Source organism: Schistocerca nitens, chromosome 4 (genome assembly GCF_023898315.1).
Source record: "Schistocerca nitens isolate TAMUIC-IGC-003100 chromosome 4, iqSchNite1.1, whole genome shotgun sequence".
In the NCBI taxonomy this organism is placed as follows: Eukaryota; Metazoa; Arthropoda; class Insecta; order Orthoptera; family Acrididae; genus Schistocerca; species Schistocerca nitens.
In genome coordinates this window covers 376,674,398-376,700,806 of record NC_064617.1, presented here as the reverse complement: position 1 = coordinate 376,700,806, position 26,409 = coordinate 376,674,398, and the positions used below count along the sequence as shown (strand labels likewise).

Genomic DNA, 26,409 nt, shown 5'->3' with positions numbered 1-26,409 from the left:
TGAAAATTTCCAGTAACTGATTCTGAGCAACTCAGCTATGTGTCCTGTCTGTTAACGGTTACAGAAAATATTTTTTTTTTCGTAACCCATATATTTTCCTTGCAAATCTACGATGAAACTATATACGTATATATTTTTGCGAAAAAGTGAGGGAAACCATGAAATATACTGATTCTTCTCGCGTTGCACCCTGGTTCTTAACGTTTATGGGTAAAACTAAATTATGCTGGATATATTGGCTACAGCGATGTATAAATTTCTGGTATGCTTTTATGGCGTTTCATTGCAAACACTAACTTTCCTTTCCAGGATTCTCTAATGCAGATAACAATGTGCGTATTACCGTTTAAAAAAAGGGATTTAGTTTATTGGTAAATAAAAAAAGGGAACGAACTTAACCGAATGTCGAAAGACCTATTGATTTCATTCTCTGCGGTTTCAGAGGGTCGAGATTTAGCATGTTTTAAAGAACTCACGAAGAAAGCATGTCTGTCGCGTCATCTATAGAAGGTTTGTGATTAAGAAATTCAGAACTGCTGTAACAAGTTGTACGGAAACTGGCACAATTTTGTTAGTGAAGGAGGGTACAACTTTGACGAAACTGTAAATTAAAATGGCGTAGTTGAAGTTAATATTTTATTTTAACCAATTTCTGGAACTTTATGACTTTATCTCATTCGTGAAATACTTCAGAAGATTCAGGAACAGAATTAATCAGAAGGGCCCTGTGCTAGGAAGACGTCACAGTCTTTTTTAATGAGTGCAAGTTAATATTTCTCCACGCCGATCTCCAGTACATGTGCCGAATCAGTGGCGAATGGATTTATCCCTTCGCTGTATCTGTAAGAGATTGTATCAAACAGCTCAACGTCCATTCACTGCTGTTGTCACTGTACCTAACAATAACCTGGGATGGTTTCAGACGTTATCAATTAAATAAAATATAATAAAACACAAGTCTTAATCTTCATGGTATTAGAGAAGTTTAGGACAGCAGTATTGGGGCGTTTGTTCAAATAAGAGAGACAACTGAGATTGACTTCGCCTGCAGTATGCGTTTGGAGATTTTTAAATGTTTTGTTACTTGTTTTAATTGAAAATACTTACAAAATAGATAACAGAATACTATAAGTCAGTTTATTTATACAAGAGGATAACAGTTAAAACATAAAGGACAAAATTAGAATCAAGTTCCAGCTCTGAGACTGTGAATGTTTGCACTACGGAGCTAACGCCTGAAGTCGTTGGAGATCTCGTTGCAACCACCGTTTCTCTCATTGCAGTTCACGTCGTACGTAACGCTGGAAAGGAAATGTCAGGAATTAATGACATTATAATAATTTACGGAAAGGGAATGAAATTTAACGCTAAGTCCATCTACCGAGTCAGTACGGCGTGGGTTTATTCCTTTCTGTCACCCTGGCACACCTCCATACACTACTCTTATCATTGTATCAAAAAATGACGTGACGCAGTTTTAGCCTTCGGATGATCTATAGAAGACATAAAAAGAAAATACTTTGTTATTATGAGATTAGAGGAGATCTGGGTGGGCGGTATAGGGACGCTGGTTCAAACAGGATAAATGTGCGAGATATCAGATTTCCATGTTAAGATCTTTAAATATTTTTTATTACAAGCACTTACAACATAGATAACTGTATACTAGGTGACAGTCCATCCCTACATGAGTATCATAATTAAAAAGAAAAGAAAAACAAAATCATAAATCAAGTTCCACCTCTGAGAATGTGACCGTTTGAACGGCGGAGTTAGTGTACGATGGTCTGCGAGATCCCGTTGCAAGCACCTTTTCGGTCATCGCAGTCCAGAACGCTGGAAAATAAACGTTCATAAAAATTTATGGGAAGGGAACACACTGCAATACAAAAGTCTTCTTCTAATACACAATACTTCCTTTTTTGTAAGAAATTAGTCAGCAGTTATACGATGGTCAGTATGTGTCCCTTGATCGGTCCACGTAAATATCAATTTCAACTCGTCATTTATGAGACGCACTGATCACAGTACCATAAGCAGTTCATAACTGTTATTCTTCTGATAAGCGACACTTTGCTTTGTTGTCGTTTACATGTTAGTTTCTGTATCTAATTATTAGAGCTCGTGTTACACTGTGGCGAGGAGCAATGGAAGAGAAGCCCATTGTATCAGTTACCGTGTTTCCTATCTGGAGACATCAGTGTTATATTACCTTGACGCGGAACTCCCGTCTCTGAGTACAGAAAATCAGTGTGAATGCGTAGTACTATAGACTGCATCGTCCGCATAGTTATCCGGAAGTTGTCCACAGTTCTCTATGTCGTAAGGGATTATTTACTTATTTCTGGTTATCAAGATTATGTCATTTACTGTAAAGGTATTTGAAGCACAGAACTATCAGTCCAGCACAATATTACAATATTTCATTACAGGACGACTATATAATCACAATAATTCGTTCCTTTACATAATTTACGAATGTCACAATCTGTATTGTGTTTTTCCCCTGTAGATTAAAATAGAAAATCTAGTGCTTCAGATAACTGCCTTGTATTTTTACTGTGTATATGCTGTAGGAATTTGAAAGGCATATGCGACGTTGCCAATACTTACGTGTGTGTGTCTCTGTAGCCAAAATAGACCAAATGTGGTACGACGTCGAGTGGTGACGTAACTACTCGTAGGCAATACTTCACTTCAGATACCAAGTAACTGGTGTAAAAATGCATTTCGCTTTAGACAGAGCAGTACGTGCCCTTACGCATTTTATAGGAAGAATTCAGTTGCAGACATTGACACTACATTATTTGATGATGCACTTTAGGAACAGGTGATCAGCTTTCTGAATGTGTCGGAGATTGATGGATCGCTGTGGGGATAGGCGATTCTGAGGCTGCCTTACAAGAGACGCTCATTATCCACCTTCTGCCAGTACGTGCACCGTGGCGAGTGGTGTGGTGCGAGCTATGGACGCAAGGTACTTAACAGCTTACACTCTACTGAGTACTGCAGGGTTACGCCTTACAAGCGTGTACGATCATATGATGATTCATTTGCTACAGTCAGCAACTTTCTTATATCCTATGGAAATTTTCAAGTGATTTCTTCATCAAAACGTGCATAATTTTGCAACGCAAACAAACTTGAGTTATATTTTATTTGTGCTGGTTTTAACAGTGGGAATAGTCACACCTGGGACTATAATAACCAATATGCGATTACTGTTACGTCCCGCCGACGAAGATTCCAAAGAAATTATGGAGTGGTATCGTCTCGCTGTCGTCTGCTACCAACAAGCGTGAGTGGTGTAGCTTACCGTTTGCTTGTGCATATCACACTTGCAAAACTACTAGGTGCAGAATCGCTTGCTGTGCGCAGCTCTTTCCGATTCCAACATGATGGAATTCGTGCATATTTCCGTTGTCGATGTGTGAACACAGCCAACTATCGACTTTGAGGATAATTGGATTCGCCGAGCAGGGCTTGTTGGATTGCCACCGCATTGACCTGATTTAACGCCTTTAATTCCGCGTCATTGGGGTTAGGATAACAATGGTGTGTCCATCGTTCGATGTCAGACCAAAACATAGATGCTAATTGCTCGAATCAATTTCATAGCATGGGATAGAATCACACCATGTCCGGATCAGTGCAGACGGTATGAACATTTACACTTGTTATCTGTAAGTTGCAATTTCTCTGTGATATTTACAAGTGCGAAATGCACGACTGCTTATATTCTTGCTAATGTTTGAACACAATTAACCGTTGCCTCTACTTGCCGACGACTTTACTATACTGTTTTGGCTAAAATCTGTCTTCAAAAGCACAAAAGAAGGTCAGAATTAATAAAAAAAGTAAAAAATAATCAAAGAGGAAGAAAACTGTTATTACGTACAATGTCAGTAACATTGTAGAAGATGTATAGTGAAATTAAGATAAGTGTTCTAAAATTAGGAAGCAGTACAACAATGATGAAGGTATTCGCAGCACCTTAGATAGGTTTCAGCATTACAGTGATTAGAAAAATGAGAAGGAATGTGTAATGTAAATAAAAATGTAACACGTAACCATGCCAAAGAGCTCTAATAAGTATATTCAGAAACCAATATGTAAACGGCAACAAAGCAAACTGTTGGATTATCAGAAGAATAACAACTATGAACTGCTTTTGGTACTATGGCGGCATGTCTTTGCTGCTCCGACAAAAGACGTAACAAAATGAAAAGCCTAAAACAGTTGTGGGCTTGATGATATTTATGTTAACATAATTAAAAGTTATTATTATTGATTTTCATAATTAATATGAACGATGAAACAGAAGAATATCGTTTTGAATAAGGCACAGAATGAGTTTAGGAAGACTGAAGCTACCAACAGAGCAGTATTGAACTGAACCAGTAAATTAAGAAGGAAAAGTTTATGGTTTACGTCTTACTAATCAACTATATGAGCTACAATAATGAAATACAAAATTTGTATAGTCTGATGTGTTCGGCAAAGAAGGCAAGTAATAAAATCGTTTGCGGAAGTCCTAGACCCTTGTGTGGAAGCAAAACATTTATGTAGGTAATACAAGTGTTGCTCTTCATCTAGTAGAATGCGTCATTTGTTAGTTTTGGTATTGCGATAGCTTCATCTGATCACATACGCGAAGGGAATGTTCATAGAAGTGGTTGCCAGCGTTAAAATAAATATATACACACCACTCACTAATTACAGAAACTGAAATCAAAGGTATATCTAGTTACCTAATAAATATTTAATCCAGAATATTCAGTTCGTAAATGCAAATACGGCAGTACGGTGGAAAATCAACAGAAGAATATAACTTCCTTAATTCTGGAGACTCAATGCTAACAGAGATCGAAAATTACGAATTCTGATATGTTATGTTTGACAGACATGTTATGGAGGTGTGTCTAATTAAGGTTGGAAATAAGAGCATAATGAGGAAAACGTTCAAGGCTACTAAATAAGTTCTAATGAACATATGACTATAAATATGTTGTTTTTAGTTCTCTTGTGAAGAATATGCTCTCATTTCCTGACAAAGTGTGGTACTATTCTCCATGATATGATGAAGAAAATGGACTATGATACCCTTCAGTAACACGAGGGGAATTGTTTACCACGCTACTTACTTCTGCATCTACAACCACATTGAAGTGCGTGGCAGAGGGTCTGTACAACTGTACAGTATGTTGGGGTCTCTTCCCGTTACATTCTCCTATGAACCGCGGAAAGAATAAATGCTTAAATACGGCTGTGCGAGTTAGTCTAATTAGTCTAATATAGTCTCCAAGGTCCCTATGGTTGTGATGCGTAGGGGGCTGTAGTACACTTCTAAATGTTTCACTTAACACCGGTTCTGTGGACTCTATAGGGGGCTTTCGCAGGGTAATGGGCGTCTATCTTCAAACGTCTGACAGTTCAGATTTTTCAGAATTTCGGTGACGCTTCCAAGACGGGAAACACAGGCGTTTTGTGAGAGGTATCTTTTGTAGAAAGATTATATTTCCCCGGAATCCAAGCAACGAATCAAAGTCTGCCACCTGATCTACCTACAACTAAGACGACGTGATCATTCTATTTCCTCTACCCACACACACTGTTACCCCAGGGGATCTGTATGAGTTAATTGACTCCAATTTTGACTCATTAATATTTTAGTTATATGATACTATTCTACGTAACTGAAGTCTCACTTTCACATTTATGTTGCCTGTCTTCGCACCACTTACCTCGATCTACCTCGATATTTGTGGAGATCTTTTCAGATATTTCTTCGTTATAAACAGGTGTCTGAGGTTACTATGAATGATGTCTGCCGCGTCGTTAATATTCGACATGAGAAGCATCAGTCTCAGTACCCTGCCCTGGATCACGTCTGATGTTGTACTTCTACATGTCCCGATGACTCTCCATTCAAGATAATGCGCCGTGTCCTCACTAGCAAGACATTATTATTATTATTATTTGCGTTATCAGTCTTCTGACTGGTTTCATGGAGCCTGCCACGAAACCCTCTCCTGTGCCAACCTCTTCGCCTCAGAGTGGCACTTGCAACCTACGTCCTCAATTATTTGCTAGATGTATTCCAATCTCTGTCTTCCTCTTCAATTTTTACCCTCCATACCTGCCTCTAGTACAATGGAAGTTACGATGCGATGTCTCAGCAGATGTCCTACCATCCTGTCCCTTCTTCGAGTCAGTGTTTTCCGAAAATTCCTTCCCTTGACGATTCTTCGGAGAACCTCTTCATTCCTTACCTTATCAGTGCACCTAATTTTCAACAATCGTCTGTAGCACTACATTTCAAATACTTCGATTCTCTTCTGTCCCGGTTTTCCCACAGTCCTTGTTTCAGTACTGTACAATGCTGTGCTCCAAACGTATGTTCTCACAAATTTCTTCCTAAAATTAAGGGCTATCTTTGATGTTAGTAGACTTTCTTGCCTAGGAATGCCCTTTTTTGCCAGTACTGGTCTGCTTTTTTTGTCCTCCTTGCTCTCTCCGTTATGGTTTAATTTGCTGACTATGTAAAAGAATTCCTTAACTTCATCTGCCTCGTGATCCCCGATTCTGATGTAAGTTTCTCTCTGTTCTTATTTCTGCTGTTTTTCACTACTTTCTTCGATTTACTCTCAGTCCATATTCCGCACTCTTTAGGTTGTTCATTCCATTCAACAGATTCTATAATTCTTCTTCGTTTTCACTGCGGATAGCATTGTTATCATAGAAAATCTTATCGTTGATACCCTTTAACTCTTAATTTTAATCCCACTCTTGAACCTTTCTTCTATTTCTGTCACTGCTTCTTCGATGTATAGGCCAACAGTAGCGTCGGAAGACTACCTTACAGTCTTACACCCTTTTTAATCCGAGCACTTCATCTGTGGTCTTCCAGTCTTGTTACGCCATCTTGATTCTGGACACTTTGTGTATTTCCCTGTAGCTTACCACTATTTCTCTCGGAATTTCGCACATCTTTCATCATTTTACATTGTTGAACGTTTTTTTCAGAAATTTCTACCACGCGACTTACCACCCGTAAAAACTAGACAGCCCACAGCAAAGTTTTATTGCTGACGGACTTTCTTCTTATTTTGTGATTGGTGTATTCAACAGACAACCACCATATTGGGATTCCTACCAGACATTATCTTCACCTAACTCACACATGTGCTAACTATTGCAAGGGGCCATATAGATTCCATGGGACTGGGGATTACTGGTGGTAGGTTCTATGGGCCCCATCGTTCTTTCATGCAGCATCACAAATGAGGCGTATGCTCACTCGCTACAGGACACACTTTCTTACCCGACGAATAAAAGTATCTTTGGCCACACGGTCATATGGCTCTTATATAATTGTAACCAAGCTGAATTCGGCATTTCGGTGCGGATGCTTCTCGAGGCCCTTTTACGTGGTAGAGGGATAGAATGAGGCTGTCCAATTGGCTGGTCCATTCTATCGTCCATCCGATCACGGGCCCACACGCGTTAGGTTTGTCTCTGTGTGCGGTTCTAGGCGCTACAGTCTGGAACCGAGCGACCGCTACGGTCGCAGGCTCGAATCCTGCCTCGGGCATGGATGTGTGTGATGTCCTTAGGTTAGTTAGGTTTAATTAGTTCTAAGTTCTAGGTTCTAGGTGACTGATGATCTCAGAAGTCAAGTCGCATAGTGCTCAGAGCCATTTGAACCATTTTTTGTGTCTATGGAGTCGTTCTGAGGCATGTAGATTGTGAAAAAAGCATTCAAGCTGTTTCCATTAGGATGCAGGCTGGTGCGTTTGCACGATTTCGTGTACGTAGATAGCTCGAAGTCACTAAGTTTGTTCTTTCCTTCCTGGGGGGGGGGGGGGGCACAGTCATATGGATCTTTTTGATAAAAATTTCTGCCATTTGAGTGTTAATTCTCTGACATTGTGCCCAATACAGTATGGCATATTTAATGGATAATATATTGCTGTGAGCTGCATTCGTAACTTCTGTTCGTCAACTGACACTGACGAATGTCAATGTCAATGTAAGTATCAGTGTCAGTTGATGAACAGATGTGATGAATGTATGTCGCAGGAATGGTTTTTCACTTTCACAGTGTGTCTTTGATATGTACTTGTATCCTGTAATACAGCTGGTCTATAAGACAGAAATATGTTTTTTCGATGATCTCACGGACAGTTCATATATTTTTAACATTTCAACATCCGCTTGAGAACGGCTACAAAGCCGAAATCATGATTGTGTATGATAAATGAACAACTAACAGCCAAATGGCGAAGTTTCTTAAAAAACGACAGCATATGACGTACATTAATGTACAACAGGGTGCTTCATACTGTGCATACAGTCGCTTCAATAGGGGACGCCTGCCTTTCTTGATATCATTTGACCTATTTGTTCTCTATGTTAGAGACCATCAATCTAAGTTTCTCCATAGACTATTATTCACCAGTCACTGTGCATGTCTGAAGTTAATAAAAGGAGACAAAGTTAAAATTTTACAATGTGAGACCATAAGGTTGTGAATACGAAGATGGGATCAATAGGTTTTAAGTAAATTTTTCTAAATCGATTAGAAGGTGCACGAACAATCGTTTGGACAGGGTAAGGAAGCAATAATTTCAAAGAACTCAGACTATGGTAAATTTTGTTTCTAAATAATGAAGCTTTGACTGAGTGCTGGTACGAAGCACTAAAATGGTGAGCGGTACATGTTAAATCACTGCTCTGACGAAAAAGAAATCATTCGGAGAGCTATATGTTTAGAATGGTAATGAAATATGGATTTACAGCACAATCTTGAATATAGTAGTGCTAATGTGGTGTTGCAAACCCATGAGATATGGTGGTGAAGACGACAGCCGTGGAAAATATGTAGGCAGCTGTAACAAGTTGGATCATGTGTTTAAATGATGATGAGGCTGTTTTTCAACCGATAATAAGTAATGTTAGACCTTAACCAAAATACCACCAAATGTTTGGGCCAAGCGTTCCAACTGTTCTTCCTCTGAGTGTGTAATCTAGTACAACGAAAAGTGGAAAACTCGACTAGTATCTCCCACTCATAGCATGGTGTGGGAGATGTTCTAGAGCAGGGAATGTTTACATCAGATGAAATTTGGCCCATGGTACACATGCCATCATCTCTCGCAGCGGAACGCAAAAGGAACTTGATGTCTGACCATGTGCATCGCTATGTTCGATTACGGCAATCTGTAGACGACCTGTAACTGCAACATGACCATGCACCATCCTGTCGCTCCAGAATGCTTTGAGAAAGCACATGATGGGGGTGAGAATGCTATTACGAGCTTCTAGTTTACATGATCGTGATCCTATTCGGTACATATTAGACCCTATAAAGCAAGGTGTATACACCTTGGACCCAACTCTGACCAACTCCCGCGGTTGAGGGGTCATAGACACACCGCACAAAGAATTAGTCAACCCCAGGAGATACCACGCTAGTATCGTAGAACACCACTTGTAGTGCTGATAGTGGCCTCGTTTCGTTGAGGATAGGAACGCACAAATGTCTTCAGGTGTGTCATGTCCAGATAAAGCCACTCAAATGGTTCAAATGGCTCTGAGCACTATGGGACTTAACATCTGTGGTCATCAGTCCCCTAGAACTTAGAACTACTTAAACCTAACTAACCTAAGGACATCACACACATCCATGCCCGAGGCAAAGCCACTCATTGCTGCTATATTAACTGACGTGTTTTACCCACTGTTCGAAACACTACTAGGTATTTTCCATGGGATTCAGGTCGGGTGATGTAGCTGGGCAGCTGAAGTGCGATAGGGTGCGTAATAGTTCGTCAGACACGAACGTTGTGTGCAACCCTGTTCACACGGCTGTTGTCATTTTTGAAGACGGGAATGTTCACACCATACTCGTCATTTAGATGCAGAAGACGTAAACTAGGGGTTCGTAGTAGCAGATGCAGAAGACGTAAACTAGGGGCTCGTAGTAGTACCCTCATGTCCATCGTCTGCTTTTTCAAAGTATTCGGTAACGACAGCATGATGTCTTGTCATTTTGCAGTCACGGGTCGTCTAAATATTGCCGTAATCGAAAAAAGCGGTGCACATGTTCAGACATCAGGTTCCATTTTAATCGCCGAGAACGGACATAAACATCCCGGTTTATGTGAGCTTTAGCCACGATGGATGAGTTGAATTCCTGGACTGTCTCTTTATAGCGTGTAGAATGAGATCTGCTACCGCTCACAACTGAGGGTGGTTTGTTTACGGCACGACCAGTTTCGCGCTTGTGTCCATCGTCAGGTAATTACACATTCATTTTCATGTTTCTACATTCAGTGTTGGCGTTCGCTGTTTAAATAAAAGCCGCGCGGGGTAGCCGTACGGTCTAAGGTGTCTTGCCGGCCGTTGTGGCCGAGCGGTTCTAGGTGCCTCAATCCGGAACCGCGCTGCTGCTACGGTCGCAGGTTCGAATCCTGCCTCGGGCATGTATGTGTGTGATGTTCTTCGGTTAGTTAGGTTTAAGTAGTACTAAGTCTAGGGAACTGATGACCTCAGATGTTTAGTCCCATAGTGCTTAGAGCCTAGATGTTAAGTCCCGTAGTGCTTAGAGCCATTTGAACCATTTGAGGCGTCTATCCACAAATTTCCAATTTTTAAATAAAAGCCGAATTACGTGACATTTGCTTAATAGAGTCAAGTGAAATAATTGGAAGTGGCGAAGTGACATGTACTGAAATATTTGTATACTTACATAGCAAGAGTGTCCAAATCGTAATTGCACATTGGTCACGTTTTTTACAACGTATGAGAATCTAATGTGTTTGTAAAAGAAAATAAAAGACCTCCGACCGAACAGGCCATGAAGGCCGAACGATACCAACCGGCCGGCGTGTCATCTTCAGCCAAGAGGCGTCACTGGATGCGGTTATGGACGGACATGTGGTCAACACACCGCTCTCCCGGTCATTTTGTCAGTTATACGAGATCGGAGCAGCTACTTCTCACTCAAGTAGTTCCTCATTTTGCCTCACAAGGGCTGAGCGCCACGATTGCCAACAGCACTCGGCAGATTGGATGGTCATCCACCCAAGTGCTAGCCGAGCCCGACAGCGCATAACTACGGTGACTTGACGGGAACCGGTGTTACCACTGCGGCAAGGCCGTCCGTTGTGTTTGTAAAAAAGATGACAAATGTGCAATTACGAACTGGATGCTCTAGCTATATGCAAGTATATTAATATTGTAAGAGGTCCGAGCAGATGTAATTTCGATGTATTGCTCATGCGCTGCCTGCGATATGCAAGGTATAAGAGAATCTCTGACCAGAGAGCAGTGTTGACTGCAGTAGGAACTGTGTTGTTGCTTGTCTGCTCTAGTCTGGTCTGGTGTATCGTGTTGGCCGGGCCGGTCGCGGTGCAGCGATGCCGGAGCCTGAGCATTATTGTATAAGGTAAAAAAGCAGCCTCGCGCATATGTAGTAATGTTATCTCAAGTCCCATGTAAATTTTTCAAAAATCTCGTAATAATAATCTTTCTCATAAAAAATAACTTTTAACAACCATTCATTTCAATTTAAAGAATTTACTAATTTCTCCAATCCATGATCATCCCGATTATTGCAAAAGAAAAATCTGTTGTTTCCTTTCATAAATGACAAATCTATCGGCCAGCATTGCACAGGGCTGTGCAAAAAAAAAAAAAAAAAAAAATGTAAGAGCAGATATATATGCGTTATCCGGCGACTTCATTGAGGTAAGAATTTTTCTCTTTTTTATTCAGAATGATCTTTCAGGGCCATGACGCAGCACTGCTGACGTTCAAAATTTACCAGGTTAAATTCACAGTCAATTATTGAAAAGTTATAAGTGAGCGACAATTTAATTGAGAGGTTAGTTACATTGTATTATTACCAGGGTACTGAATTTTTTTTTTTTTGTTTGGACGTTACACATAACTAATTTTTACTGTTGAGAGGTTTAGGGATTTTTCTGTTTTGAGGTTACACTAAACGTGAATATTATTTATGTTAATATTTTCTGTTCGGAGGTTACGGGATTTTATTTTGTGGGGAGGTTACAACATTATCAACACATATCACTTCGCCACTTCCAATTTTTTCACTTGTGTCTATTTAGTCAATATCAGGTACTTTGTCTTTTATTTAAACAGTGAACGCCAACAATGAATGTAGAAACGTGAAGGTGAGGGTATAATGACCTGAAGGTGGGCACAAGCTCGAAAATGGTTGTTTGTTAAATAAATCACCTTCAATTGAGACTGGTCCCAATTAATGGTACTGAAAGCACCCCCAAAATGTTATAGAGATACTTCCGGTCTAAAATACGGTCTCAATACACAGTTGGCTTAAGGGCTCATTGAGCTGTCGGTGGACTTTGGACTTCGCACTATTTGAAAAGATGCAAGTTCACGACTTGTCGCACCATTCTAAACGAGTCCAGTCCATTACTTTCCACAGTAATCGTAGGTGCGTTGCGGCCCACCTAAGACGTGCATTTTATTTGCCACTGTGGACAATGGCTTTTTGCGACGTACTCGATATCAAATGTCCACTGCTTGCAGTTACCTTCGCAATGTTCACTCGGAAACTGTTTTGAGATGAACCTGACAGTAGCAATTCCGATCAATGTTCAGCTAGCCGTGAACACCTCACGATCCTGAAGAAGATCTCAGCAGAAGAGTCGCAACGTCGATCTTGTAAAAGAAATACGTCGCGGCTTAACTGTGTACAAGATTCAACTTCTTCCGGGTTTCAGACCGATGTCATTGGCAAGGCGCGACACTTGCCACCAGTTCCTGTACACTAGGATTTTTCTACGATGATTTTACGTGGCTGTGAGTTGTACATCATTCCTTGTAGATACGTCAGAGAGCCCTAATTGGTACACCAAACACTCCAACAAATGAGGAACTTCTTTCACGTTGTGATCAAGGGAACTTCCAAACAGGGAAGATCCTTCCTGCCTTTCTGTTACATTGTGACTGATGTTACTATACTGACTCCATACAACCGATTTTCACATACACAACACCTCACTGCCATGTTGGGTCAAATGACCACCTGGTACCACTTTTACACCATGTAATGTGTGTCTGCTCTTTGAATGGATGGATGGATAGATAGGGTGGTTTTGGCGAACTACATCAAGGTCTTTGGCGCCCAGACGAAAACAGTAATATTTTATACGGTGACGTGACATCACGATGGCATTACAATGGTTTCGGTGTCTCGTTGAGTCTGTCACGATATGACTGCGTCAAGTGTCAGTGAGTCATTTGTTCCTGAATGTGTAATATGCTACATGAACAGTAGATCTATGACATGAGCGTCGAATATTGTAATTTACGTGGATGTTTGGTACAGCAGTTGAGTACATCATGTTTATCATTATCAAAAAAGCATCTGTAACGGTATGCTCCGTAAGCAAAAATCACATTGGCCTTGGTACTCACCTAACACGCTAACACGTAGGTGAAAGCCACTGCACTACTTCCAGCCCTCGTTGTAAGACACCAAAAAACTGACGAGGGAGGAAAGCGCCCAACTGTGCTGCTGGGGCGTAACTGAGAACTCTTCTAGCCAGCTTGAAACTATTCCCACCATTCAGCACACAGATCAAGGCATGTCACGAAAAAGAGAAAAAAAAGGTGAAGAATTCAAGAGGGCTGTTATCAGACGACAAGAAAAACATGAAGAAACAGTGATAGGGAAGCAATTGACAGAATAACAACAATAACCACAAAAAAGGATATGAAAGAAATGGGAAGCAGACGAACAACAGAGAAGACCACCTCTGTGGAAACAGATCTTCATTCAGATTTCATTCCACTTACTATTTGAATGGCAAGAAAGACTAAAAGTAACTCACCAGAGCAAAACACAGCACAAAGATTACAAATAAAAAAGTCGACAATCACGTAGAAAGCTCAAAAAGGCATTGCAGTAGGAACTAATGAAACTATATTGTGCTGATGATTTTTCTCTACCACATTCTGGTGTACGTGTTACGCACGTTATTAGTTTCTGCAAACCAGTGGAAACATTGCCATCTATCAGAATAGTATACTCCTGAAAAATGTTTATTGACAAGAATATTGCAAATGTTTGGAGAATAATTTTTAAGATAGTAAGTTTTTAAGTATGCTCAGAAACTCTACAGTAAGTAAATTCGTGGCACTTGTTTTATTTTAATTTCTGCTTTTTTTCAAATTTATACGTTTAAGGAGTTCTTGATATAAAACACATACATTAAATTAAACATGTAGATTTAAATGGATGTAAATGAATTCAGGGTGAGTCACTATCTGTTGCCACCTAGAATAACTCCGAAAGTATGATAGGAGCTGCATGGGCCAACCTGGGCCGTAATATGACGTTGGTTTTTTGTTGCTAGGTGGGGTCGCTTCGAAGATATGAAGGTCAACTTGTTTTTTTTAAATGGTATGCTACAGTTTAATACGTATTTTCTGATAGCGGCTAGCGAGACGAATCCAATGATGTGGAACAGTAAGGTCTTTGAAGGTCAAAGAAGGTCGCAAAGGTGGCATGAACGTCCATTTGCAGAAGGTGTACCAAGTGATGACCACTGGTATCAATGCAGTGCTGCAATATTCTTATCATGGATTGAGTGATATTCCTTATCACATCCGTACTTATCGAAGCATATGCTCTGACAATTCTCTCTCGCATATCTTCAGGTGTAATTGGAACATCTTTATAAATAATGTCTTTTACGAATCCCCACAAGAAAAAAGCCAGAGGCGTCAAGTCTGGCGAATGACCTGGCCACGACACATTTCGTCCGCGTCCAATCCATCGATTTGGGAATTGTCTCTGCAACTCATTTCTAGCCATCAGTGAAAAATGCGCCGGGCATCCATCGTGTTGATACCACATTCTGTTCCTTGTCACTCGAGGTATTTCTTCCAATAACAGACCTAATGTTTCTTGCAGGAATGTGGTATACTTCGCCTACCATTAAGATTTCCTTCCATGAAATAGGGGCCTATAATTATGTCCTCCAAAATCCGACACCATACATTCACCAGCCACGGTTTTTGGAGTGCAACTTTCCGCAGCCAACATTGATTTTTAGTTGCCCAATAATGCATGTTATGTAAATAACATTTCCATGGTTCGTGAATGTAGTCTCGTCAGTAAATAAAATCAAGATAATAAATGTGTCATCCCTCTAAATCTCAAGTTCACCCCATCGGCAGAATTCAGTGCGACGCATACAATCCGTACCAGTTAATTCTTGGTGGAGACTGATATGGTAAGGATGATATTTGTGGAGATGCAGAACACGAACAACACTACTCTGGCTCATGCCAGACTCCCTTGCGATTTGACGCGAACTAATACAAGGATCTCGAACCACAGTGGCAAGAGTACCAGTTTCCGTTTCCTCGTTAATAGCTTTCCGACGCGTTAAAGATCCAGTTGCTCTCAATTTATTATACATATATTTAAATGTACCACGTGTAGGGTGAGTACGTTGAGGATATCTTTTAGCGTATAAGTCTCTAGATCTCACTGAATTTCGTTGGCATTCTCCATAAGTGAGAAGCATATCGACTTGTTCTTCGAAGGAGTACTTCATTCACATTCGCTTAATTCGACGATACTAGTCTTACCGTTGCTATTGGTGTTGTATTGCGAAACCGTCGAATGGTGTTTACATTCAATGGCACGTTAGATGGATGTGCCGTATTCTTCGAATATTTACTATTTGCACGATATGCGAGGGAGAATTGTCACAGCATGTGCTTAGATGAGTGCAGAAGTGATAAAGAATACCACTCAAACCTTGATAAGAAGATTGCAGCACTGTATTGATACCAACGGTCATCACTTCGAACATCTTCTGTAAATGAACGTTCATGCCACCTTTTTGACCTTCGTTGACCTCAAAGACCTTACTGTTACACATCATTGGATTCGTCTCGATAGCCGCTATCAGAAAATAAGTACCAAACTATAGCATCCCATTTTAAAAAAACAAAGTTGACCTTCCTATCTCTGATGCGACCCCACCTAGCAACAAAAAAATACCAACGTCATATTATGGACTCCGTTGTCCCATGAAGTATTTGTCCCACACACTTTTCAGCTGCTATCATACTTTCGGAGTTATTCTAGGTGGCCATAGTTAGTGACTCACCCTGTATAATAAGCACCTGACGATATTGGTGCTATCAGCATTAAAATATGTTTACCATCTAAATTTAGAGAGCAAAAGAACTGTTTTTTTTACTACTGGTAAAGCAATCGAACCCATCAAAGAGTTCTCAAAAATGTTTACATCTTAATTAAACCTACAAGTGTGTGTGTGTGTGTGTGTGTGTGTGTGTGTGTGTGTGCGAGAGCCATTTTAAATAGACTAGTGTTTGTAAATTTACTTATCTGTGTGAAATGCAAAGCTACGAAGAGCGAATACTATCTTGTCTCCATGCGCTATAATTCAGTAACCATAAATGTGAGACATAACTTCACGTATGAGGCTAGCAACCATTCTAGTAAATATGTGTAGCTGAACTGCCTGGGTCGCGTAAGAAGTCATACAGCAGGTGAAGAATGACTTTGTGGATCACCAAGTACCCATGAACCGTTTCGGAATTGTTTCCATCTGGCAACGTTCTTGTCCTTGTGCTACCTTTGCACTTGGATTTATGAAAATGGAAATAATTTCGAAACCTGCCATGTAAACTTTGTGATCAATAAAATTATTCTTCACCTGCTGTATGTCTTTTAATGCGATCCAGTCAGCTTAACTACAGACCTTCGCATATTCAATGATCATCATCATCGTCCACAACAACAGTAACAATAGTCAAAAATGGTTCAAATGGCTCTGAGCACTATGGGACTCAACTGCTGAGGTCATTAGTCCCCTAGAACTTAGAACTAGTTAAACCTAACTAACCTAAGGACATGACAAACATCCATGCCCGAGGCAGGATTCGAACCTGCGACCGTAGCGGTCTTGCGGTTCCAGACTGCAGCGCCTTTAACCGCACGGCCACTTTCGGCCGGCTAACAATAGTCGCAACTGGTCTGTCAGATCTAGGTTTTTTTAATGTTTTCGTTAAATCGATGAAGGCGAAAGTAGATGGGGCTGTTTTAAAAAGGACATGGCTGATTTTCCTCTCGTCATATCAGAGGTGGATCTCCAGTCGTTGACTGGATGTTAAGCCATATTCTTCTATTTGCAAGATGTTCATCATTAACAACAACACCACAACCACCACCATCACCATCAATCACCACCACCACCACCACCACCACCACCAACAACAACAACAACAACAACACGATCACCAACAATGAAAAAGATGAAGTTTACCTCTTTGAGCCTTACAGCCACCCACTATCGTGAGAGGCCGCGAATTCAGAGATCGTCCTGTGGCGTGAGTGCAAAAAACAGGGCAGTAAATCTTAAGTAATTTCAAGCCGTATTATTTTCCTCTCATAAACAGCAACAACGAAACAAAACAAACGAAGACTTTCTATTCAATCTGCACCATAAGAAGTACGGAATGAACTGTTTTATTCGAGAGAACAACGTTCATTTGGTCGCAATAAAAAAAATCTTTCCCTGACGCTCCTCAGGCGTGATTGCGTAGTTCAAGTGGTGAGGTGGAGTGGGCACGGCAAAGTGGGGGACGTGAAGGGGTTGATTGATATGAATATCACAGACGGTCTCTCACGCCAACAGTGCAGCATCTCATTGCCGACTAACCGACAGTCGCTAGGTAGAAACGCACACCACAGCACGCAACGAAAGCAGTATGTCAGGACCGGAAGATGTACTACACAGGCTGTTTCACAATTCCTATTACTGGCTTCTACGGTTTACAGAGAGGAATTACTAAATAAAATTTTGATTAGGAATTGATTTCCGGAAAGGTATCTCATGGATACAACGTAAATTTGCAGATTAGAACGTTTTAAAATCCCCCGCTTAAGTGTACGCATACAAACTGAGATGAGAATGCCGTCGTCATTCATTGTGGTTGTGATATTACATAACATTTCGTCAGGCTAGAGGGGGGTTGACTGTGGTACTCCGCGGACGTGCCGCGCTCTCGACATAGAACGCCCTTCGTATTGTAGAAGAGAACCTAAAGACGAGTACTCGAAATATTGCAGGACACACAGGCCCGCTGTGTGTGCACCATAGGGATGGGTAAGGGGGTGGGGGACTTGAGACTTCAGACTTATTTTACATCCGAACGTTATATTTCCGGCCCTAGGTTCCTTGTCAAAACTTTATCTATTAAGTCCGCTCTACAAACATTTGTAGCCTGTAATAGGGATAGTGAAACATCCTTTACGTGCACCTATTTACAGACAATCAATGTCTTCCAGTGACTTCCTCTATGAAAGTAATTCTTTCTTTGGCTACTAATACGGCGTTTAATCTTCAGGGAAACCTTCATATTAACTCCTGATACGCTGAAATTGGAACTTGTTCCGTTCTCACTTTGACATGGTTGCTCTTTTTTTTTTGTGTGGATTGTGGAAAGGCCTGTCCAGCAAAGACGTGCAATACTATTGAAAACATGATGCACTGAGCGAAGTGCGGCAGTGGTACGACGAACTACTGTTAAATAATCGAGCGCTGGAAACAATAACCATTATAAAATATCTCGGACTAAGTGTACGGAATGACTCATACTCGTAGCATTGTGACGACTACATGAAACTAGTTTTCCAGAAACGAGATTCCAGACAGACTCGTTGGAAGGATCCCAGGGAAATGTGATTCGCCAGGAAAGAGGAAGCCAAGAAGAGCTATTGTTTCATCCATTCCTGGGCATTGTTCGATAGTCTGGAAACCTCACAAAATAGGATTAATGACGGAGATAGAGAAAGGTCAAAGAAAAGCGACACATTTCGTCACGGGTCAGCACGAGAGCGTCACAAATATTGTTATGCAGCCGTCGTGACAGGCGACAGAAGACAAGCCCACTGCATCGCGGAGGGGCGTACTATTTCTGAGTCCGTACTTTGTAAGAATGAAGTGCGTATTGATGGCTGTAATATACACTGACGGAAAAAAAATCCAACACCAAAAAATGATTAAGTAGAGTTATGAAATTCCTGCAGATTGGAAAACTGCAATTCTGTGCCCCATATTTAAGAAGAATGATCCACTAGTTTGTGATAACTACAGAGGAATTGCCTTACCGGATGCCACCTACAAAATCTTACCGAGCTGCCTATTAAACAGGCTGATACCAAAAACAGAAGAACTGATTGGGGACTACCAATGCGGTTTCCGCAGAAACAGATCCACATTAGATCACTTATTCACTCTAAGACAAGTAACTGAGAAGGCATGGGAATTCAGTGTAGATGTCCACATATTATTCGTAGATTTAAAAAAAGTCTATGATAGCATACACCGACAGACACTGCTAAATATAATGAAGGAATTTAAAATACCATCAAAATTAAACAGATTAGTTAAAATGTGTATAGGTGAAACTTGGTGTCGCATAAAGACACCGGTAGGAGAAACTGAAGATTTTAAGGTGTACACTGGACTGAGACAAGGGTATGCAATTTCACCTACTTTATTTAACCTTGTCCTAGAGAAGATCGATAGAGAATTTTCTAAAACCAGTCCGCAAGGGATCCAGCTACAGCATGTGAACATTACAAGACTTGCCTATGCAGATGATGTAGCAATAATAACTAGTTTCAAAAGAGAATTAATCAGAATGATGCAAAATTACTACAAAATTTCTGAGAAAAAAGGATTACATGTTAATGAAGAAAAGACAGAATACCTGCCCATAAGATGCACGTCTGACTGTAGATGGATTCAATTTCAAGACTGTTGACCATTTCAAGTACCTAGGAAATCTTTTTAGTAATAACAACAGAACTGATATAGAAATAGATGCTGGTTTATCAGCAGCAAAACAAGACACTTTTTAGTTTCTTCAAAATTCTAAGAAAAATATCACTTAGCAGTAACTTCAAAATCCGCTTATATTAATCGACCATTATACCTGTGATGTTATATGGATGTGAAACATTCATATTTAGAAAGAAAGATGATCAAAGACTGTTAATATTCGAAAGTACTGAGGAAAACTTTCGGACCTGTATACGACGAAAATAACATGGAATGGAGAATAAGAAGAAATGAAGAATTAAGAGGGCTGTACAAACGCCGTAACATCGTCGAAGTGCTCAAGAGGAGAAGGTTGAATTGGGCAGGCCATATAGCAAGAATGACAGAGAATAGACTACCTAGAATGGCATTCAGCAGAACAATAGATGGAATAAGAGGAAGAGGGAGTCCCAGAATCAGATGGCGGGATAACATTAGGAAGGACACAACTAGGATGAACAGCAACAGCAAGAGGACAAACAGCGCATTGGACAGGCAGAAGTGGAAGAGGCTCATAGAGCAGGCGTATGGCCGATAAGGCCCTTGCCACATGTAAAGTAAAAGTAATGAAATTTCTGGCTATATTTGTCTAGTAATATATAAATTGATTTACGTGACAAGTTCACGTAAGCACGAGAAAAGACAATGCAAATGTGACATGCTCATTCAGTAATAACTGCTGTAACCGACAGAATTTATAATAAAAGCATGCAAACGTGAATGCATTGTGTGGTACAGGTGTCGGATGTCAGTTTGTCGGATGAAGTCCCATGCCTTTCGCCCTTGGTCTGTCAGTACAGGGGCGTTTAATGCTTGTTGTGGGTGACGCTGGAGTTAATGTCCGACGATGACCAATACGTGTTCGATTGTAGACAGATCTGATGATCGAGCAGACCAAGGCAACTTGGCAACGCACTGTAGGGCATGCTGGATTACGACAGCAACATGTGGGCGTGCATTATCCTTCTGGAAAACACCCCTGCAATGCTGTTCATGAATGACAGCACAACTGGTCGGATCACCAGACTGATGTACAGATTTGCAGGCAGGATGGGTGGGATAAACACGAGAGTGCTCCTGCTGTCGTACGAAATCGCTCCCCAGACCATAGCTCCAGGCGTTAACTCCATTGTCTCTAGAACATAGATAGGTAGGTAGGAGGCGTTCAACTGGCCATCTTCTAACCAACACACGGCCCTCACTGCCACAGATGAAGCAGTAGCTTACATCAGGAAACTAAACAGGTCTCCTCCTTGCCCTCCAGTGGCTCTTACTTGACACCACTGACGTCGCGCCGGCCGGAGTTGCCGTGCGGTTCTAGGCGCTACAGTCTGGAACCGAGCGACCGCTAGGGTCACAGGTTCGAATCCTTCCTCGGACATGTATGTGTGTGATGTCCTTAGGTTAGTTAGGTTTAAGTAGTTCTAAGTTCTACGCGACTGATGACCTCAGAAGTTAAGTCGCATAGTGCTCAGAGCCACCACCGACGTCGCGAACGTCAGTTGTCTGGGGCTCAGTGGAATGTACGCTACAGGACGTCTGTCGCGGAGCTGTCCTTGAAGTAACCGATTTGTAACAGTTCGTTGTGTCACTGTGGTCCCAACCGCTGCTCAAATTGCTGCTGCAGACGGAATCCGATGTGCCACAGCCGTATGCCGATCACAACGGTCTTTCCTTTTGGAGTGCCAAGTGGCCGACCGGACCCCGGTCTTCTTGCGACCGTACATTCCTGTAATCACCGTTGCCAGCAACCATGTACAGTAGCTACATTCCTGGCAAGTCTTTCTGCAATATCGTGGAAGGAACATCCACCTACTCGTGGCTCTATTGAATGACCTGATTCAAAGTCAGTGAGCTGCATATGATGGAATCTTCGTTGACTTGAAGGTATTCTTGACTAACATCAACCCACCACGTCCAACCTCAAAGGTAAATTATGTTCACTACAGTTACAGCGTGTATTTAAAGGAAACCTGATTTGTGCCCTCATGGTGGCGCTACTAGTGCTACTCTTATCCGCTGGTGCGAAATTGGAAAAGACGTCATCTTTCAGATGTAAAAACAGGCCTACTAAGTTTCGTTTATCTCGCGCGACTCCTACTTGGTACTGAGAATTTTTTCCCGTCAGTGTGCATCTTTCGAAATGAGAAGGCGGTAGATCAGAGAACCTAGAGCTTTCTTTCACCATCACAAATGGAACAGGAAAAGGGTGAATTTGTAGAAGTACCCGAAATACACTTCATACTTTATAAAGTGATTGTGGAGTAAAGATGCAGATAGAGTTGTAGACACTGGAGTGAACTGAATATTAGTCACAGAATAAGTTCGGAAATTGTAGTTGCGTTGCTCGACAAATGGTGATGTACGAGGGTAGTTCGGAAAGTAAAGATACACCGTACGCCAGAGGAACAGAAGAGTTTTGGCGAACAAGTTGACAACACTGGTGTTAACCTTGAACCGTTAGCTTTCTCTTCGCGGTCGTTCGGCAGTTGAACGTTGCTTCTGGTTGGAGTAGGTCGTATTCAAAATGGCTGCGCCCATTCAGAATTCCGCCAAATGCGAAGTGCGCTCCGTCATACGTTTTCTTCATGCAAAAGGTCAGCGACCAGCGGATATTCACAGATAAATTGTTTCTTTTTATGGGAACATTATGAATCGACAAAATGTAACGAAATGGTGTCGTCATTTCTCTGAAGGTAGGACCGATGTTCATGACGAACAAATAACAGGTCGGCCATCTGTGATGCCCTTGTTTGGAGAACGGAGGAAGCAATTCGTGCGAATAGACGTCTCACATTGAAAGAATTGCATCAGATCGTACCGGACGTGTCAATGACAACTCTTTATGATGTTGTGACTGTCCAGTTAGGGTACAGGAAATTGTGTGCGCGCTGGGTTCCAAAACTGTTAACGGAAGAACACAAAAAGAAAAGGATGGGCTTTGCACTCGACTTCCTCTCATGCTATGCTGAAGCAGGTGATGAGCTCCTTGATCACATTGTGACAGGTGACGAGACGTGGGTTTATCACCGTACACCTGAATCCAAGCAACAATCAATGCAATGGCGCCATTCGAATTCACCAAAAGCCAAGAAATGCAAAACGTCGATTTCAGCGAAGAAAATCATGACTTCTGTTATTTGGGACAGATAAGGCATTCTTCTGTTGGAATTTATGCCTCCTGGAACGACAATTAATGCTGCTGCATGTTGCCAGACTTTGAAACGTCTTCGAAGGGCAATTCAAAACAAACGCAGGGGAATGCTGGCAAGTGGAGTCATCTTGCTTCATGACAACGCTCCGCGTCACACAGCGCTCGTAACCAAAGCACTACTCAAACAATTCAAATGGGACGTATTGGACCATCCGCCACACAGCCCGGACCTTGCACCCACCGACTTCCATGTCTTCCGTTACCTGAAGTCACATCTTGGTGGAAGATCATTCCACGACGATGAAGAGATCAAAGATGAAGTTGAAATGTGGTTCCGACAACAGGCGGCAACCCTCTATGACTGTGGGATACAAAAGCTTGTGCACCGAATTAACAAATGTTTGGATAACGGGGGTGATTATGTTGAAAAATAACAAATAATCCAGTTAATAAGATGTAACTGACGTTTTATAAATAAATGTTATATTTAAGGACTGCGAGCCATTGTATCTTTACTTTTCGAAATGCCCTCATACTATTGGAATCATACAAAACTGTTCGAATCTTGTTTGGGAGAACTATGTCTAATTTATCGGTATTCTCTGAGAAGTTTATAAGTAAGAGTGTAAAAGTAGATGATTAGCAAGTATGACCTACACTGCAGGTTTCTTGAACACGATAGACCTCAGCAGGGCGTTGACGTCCGCTTGGCTGTAGCCGTGTCCGTGCTCGACATTGACGTGGCTGTGACTGTGCTTCCTGGAACGGTGCTCACGCGACTCTGAGGAGTCAGAAGACTCTGAAGAGTCCGAAGAGTCGGAGGAGCTGCTGCCGGCGTTCGCACAGCAGGCCACCAACAGGACGAGGCCGAAGACGAGAAGGGGCAGCGCAAGTCTCGATCGTGCCATGTCTGCGCGTCTGAGGCGATCGCGAGGTGCACTGGGTGACACCGGCTGGACAACGTGCCGTTATATAAGGACCGTGGCAGGCGATAACCGATGTCTGAGCGTTGACTCCGGCGCCGTCAGCGTTATCTGCGGAGAAGGACAAAAGCAGCGGGACGTCTTTTTGCAGACGATGCCAAATTCTGGTGGTGGGTGCCGTTATGCACGGGTAGCTCAACAGTAGACTGGAGACGACAGTCAATGATTTTTTGAAAATTAGCGCCAAAATCTAAAATCTTTACAAATAAAAATATAAATGTTCGCTTTTGCAAAATTGCAAATCTTCGAAGGTTCTTCACTTATTCCTTTTAAAATCTGTCGGCACGTTGGATTCGTGTTGGGCGTGTTTTTTATAAACATACTATAGCGCCACATATACAGGTTGGTCCACTGATAGTGGCCGGGCCAAATATATCCCGAAATAAGCGTCAAACGAAAAAACTACAAAGAACGAAGCTTGTCTACCTTGAAGGGGGAAACCAAAATGCCGCTATGGCTGGCCCGCTAGATGGCGCTGCCACTGGTCAAACCAATATCAACTGCGTTTTTTACAATAGAATCCCCCATTTTTTATTACATATTCGTGTAGTACGTAAATAAATATGAATGTTTTACTTGGACCACTTTTTTCGCTTTGTGATAGATGGCGCTGTATTAGTCACAAACGTTTATGTCCGTGGTATCACCTAACATTACGCCAGTGCGGACGGTATTTCTTTCGTGATACATTACCCGTCTTAAAATGGACCAATTGCGGAAAAGATCTATATCGTGTTGGTGTACGGATAATGTGATCAAAATGTCCAAAGGACATGTGCTATGTATGGTGCTCGGAATCCTGGACGACATCATCCAAGAGTCCGGACCGTTCGCCAGACGGTTATGTTATTTAAGGAAACAGGAAGTGTTCAGCCACATGTGTAACGTCAACCACGACCTGCAACAAATGATGATGCGCAAGTAGGTGTTTTAGCTGCTGTCACGGATAATCCGCACATCAGTAGCAGACAAATTGCGCGAGTATCGGGAATCTGAAAAACGTCAGTGTTGAGAGGAATGTCGTTTCACGTGTTGCCAAATGCATTGAGGTTGACGGACATTATTTTGAGCATTTATTGCATTAATGTGGTATTTACAGGTAATCACGCTGTAACAGCATGCGTTCTCAAAGGTACATGTATCACATTGCAATAAAATGTTCAAACGTACCTACACTATGTATTTTAATTTAAGAAACCTACCTGTTACCAACTGTTCGTCTAAAATTGTGAGCCATGTGTTTGTGACTGTTACAGAGACATCTATCACAAAGCGAAAAAAGCGGTCCAACTAAAACATTCATATTTCTTGATGTACTTCACGAATATGTAATAAAAAATCGGGGTTCCTATTTAAAAAAAAGCAGTTGATATCCGTTTGACCTTTGGCAGCGGCATCTATCGGGCCAACCATAGCGCCATCTGGTTTCCCCTTCAAGCTAGACAAGTTTCGTTCTTTGTAGTTTTTTCGTTTGATGCTTATTTCGTGATATATTTGGCCCGGTCACGATCAATGGACCACCCTGTGTACAGGATGATTCACGAAGAGATGCAAATATTTTAATATGTTATTCTACAAGTAAGACTAAATAAAGAAGGTCATTTAAGCATAGGTCCGCAAATGTTTAGTTTTGGGGTTACGGCTAATAAGAGATTTAGTCTGTAATTTAGCAAAAATGGTTCAAATGGCTCTGAGCACTATGGGACTTAACATCTATGGTCATCAGTCTCCTAGAACTTAGAACTACGTAAACCTAACTAACCTAAGGACATCACACAACACCCAGTCATCACGTGTAATTTAGCAACTTCGCTAACATGAAGCCAGCACAGAACTGTACGAGGTTAAAGTAAAGCACGATTTCCATTTATTTCGTTGTTATTGGTCTGGTGAATCTATTAAAACATGTCCCTGACGTGCATCTGCAGCAGTTTTCCAGAAAATCCAGAGAAGCTGTGACGTAAATTCGTAAAATTTTTATTAACTACTTGGTAAATTTGTTTTTTAAATTCTAGACTGTTGCACAAATTTTGCCACAGAAGTTGTAGAGAATTTAATTTTGGAAAAATGGTGGTAATAACGTTAACTGCCGGCCGGGGTGGCTGAGCGGTTCTAGGGGCTACAGTCTGGAACCGCGCTACCGCTACGGTCGCAGGTTCGAATCCTGCCTCGGGCATGGATGTGTGTGATGTCCTTAGGTTAGTTAGGTTTAAGTAGTTCTAAGTTCTAGGGGACTGATAACCTCGGAAGTTAAGTCCCATAGTACTCAGAGCCATTGAACCAATAACGTTAACTGAAACTGTTTGAATGTGTCAGATAATCTGCTTTTATTAATACCATTTTA

At 41.4% G+C, this 26,409-nt stretch overlaps 1 protein-coding gene across 1 annotated transcript; it reads right to left on the bottom strand.

Moving 5' to 3' along the window:
* Positions 1 to 1,115: 1,115 nt before the first annotated feature.
* On the bottom strand, positions 1,116 to 24,040 carry LOC126253277 (uncharacterized). Its single transcript, XM_049954497.1, has 2 exons — positions 23,740 to 24,040; positions 1,116 to 1,301 (listed from the first exon to the last, which is right to left on the bottom strand). Exons 1-2 carry the CDS (start codon positions 23,988 to 23,990, stop codon positions 1,229 to 1,231), a joined length of 324 nt encoding a protein of 107 aa, XP_049810454.1. The 5' UTR covers positions 23,991 to 24,040; the 3' UTR covers positions 1,116 to 1,228.
* Between the last annotated feature and the right edge of the window lie 2,369 nt (positions 24,041 to 26,409).

Excerpts from the sequence above, each read along its gene's own strand:
- LOC126253277 (XM_049954497.1), bottom strand. The coding sequence starts at position 23,990 with ATGGCACGATCGAGACTTGCGCTGCCCCTTCTCGTCTTCGGCCTCGTC. Across the intron at positions 1,302-23,739 it reads GTGTTCAAGAAACCTGCAGT|CGTTACGTACGACGTGAACT; the intron begins GTAGGTCATACT and ends TTTCCTTTCCAG.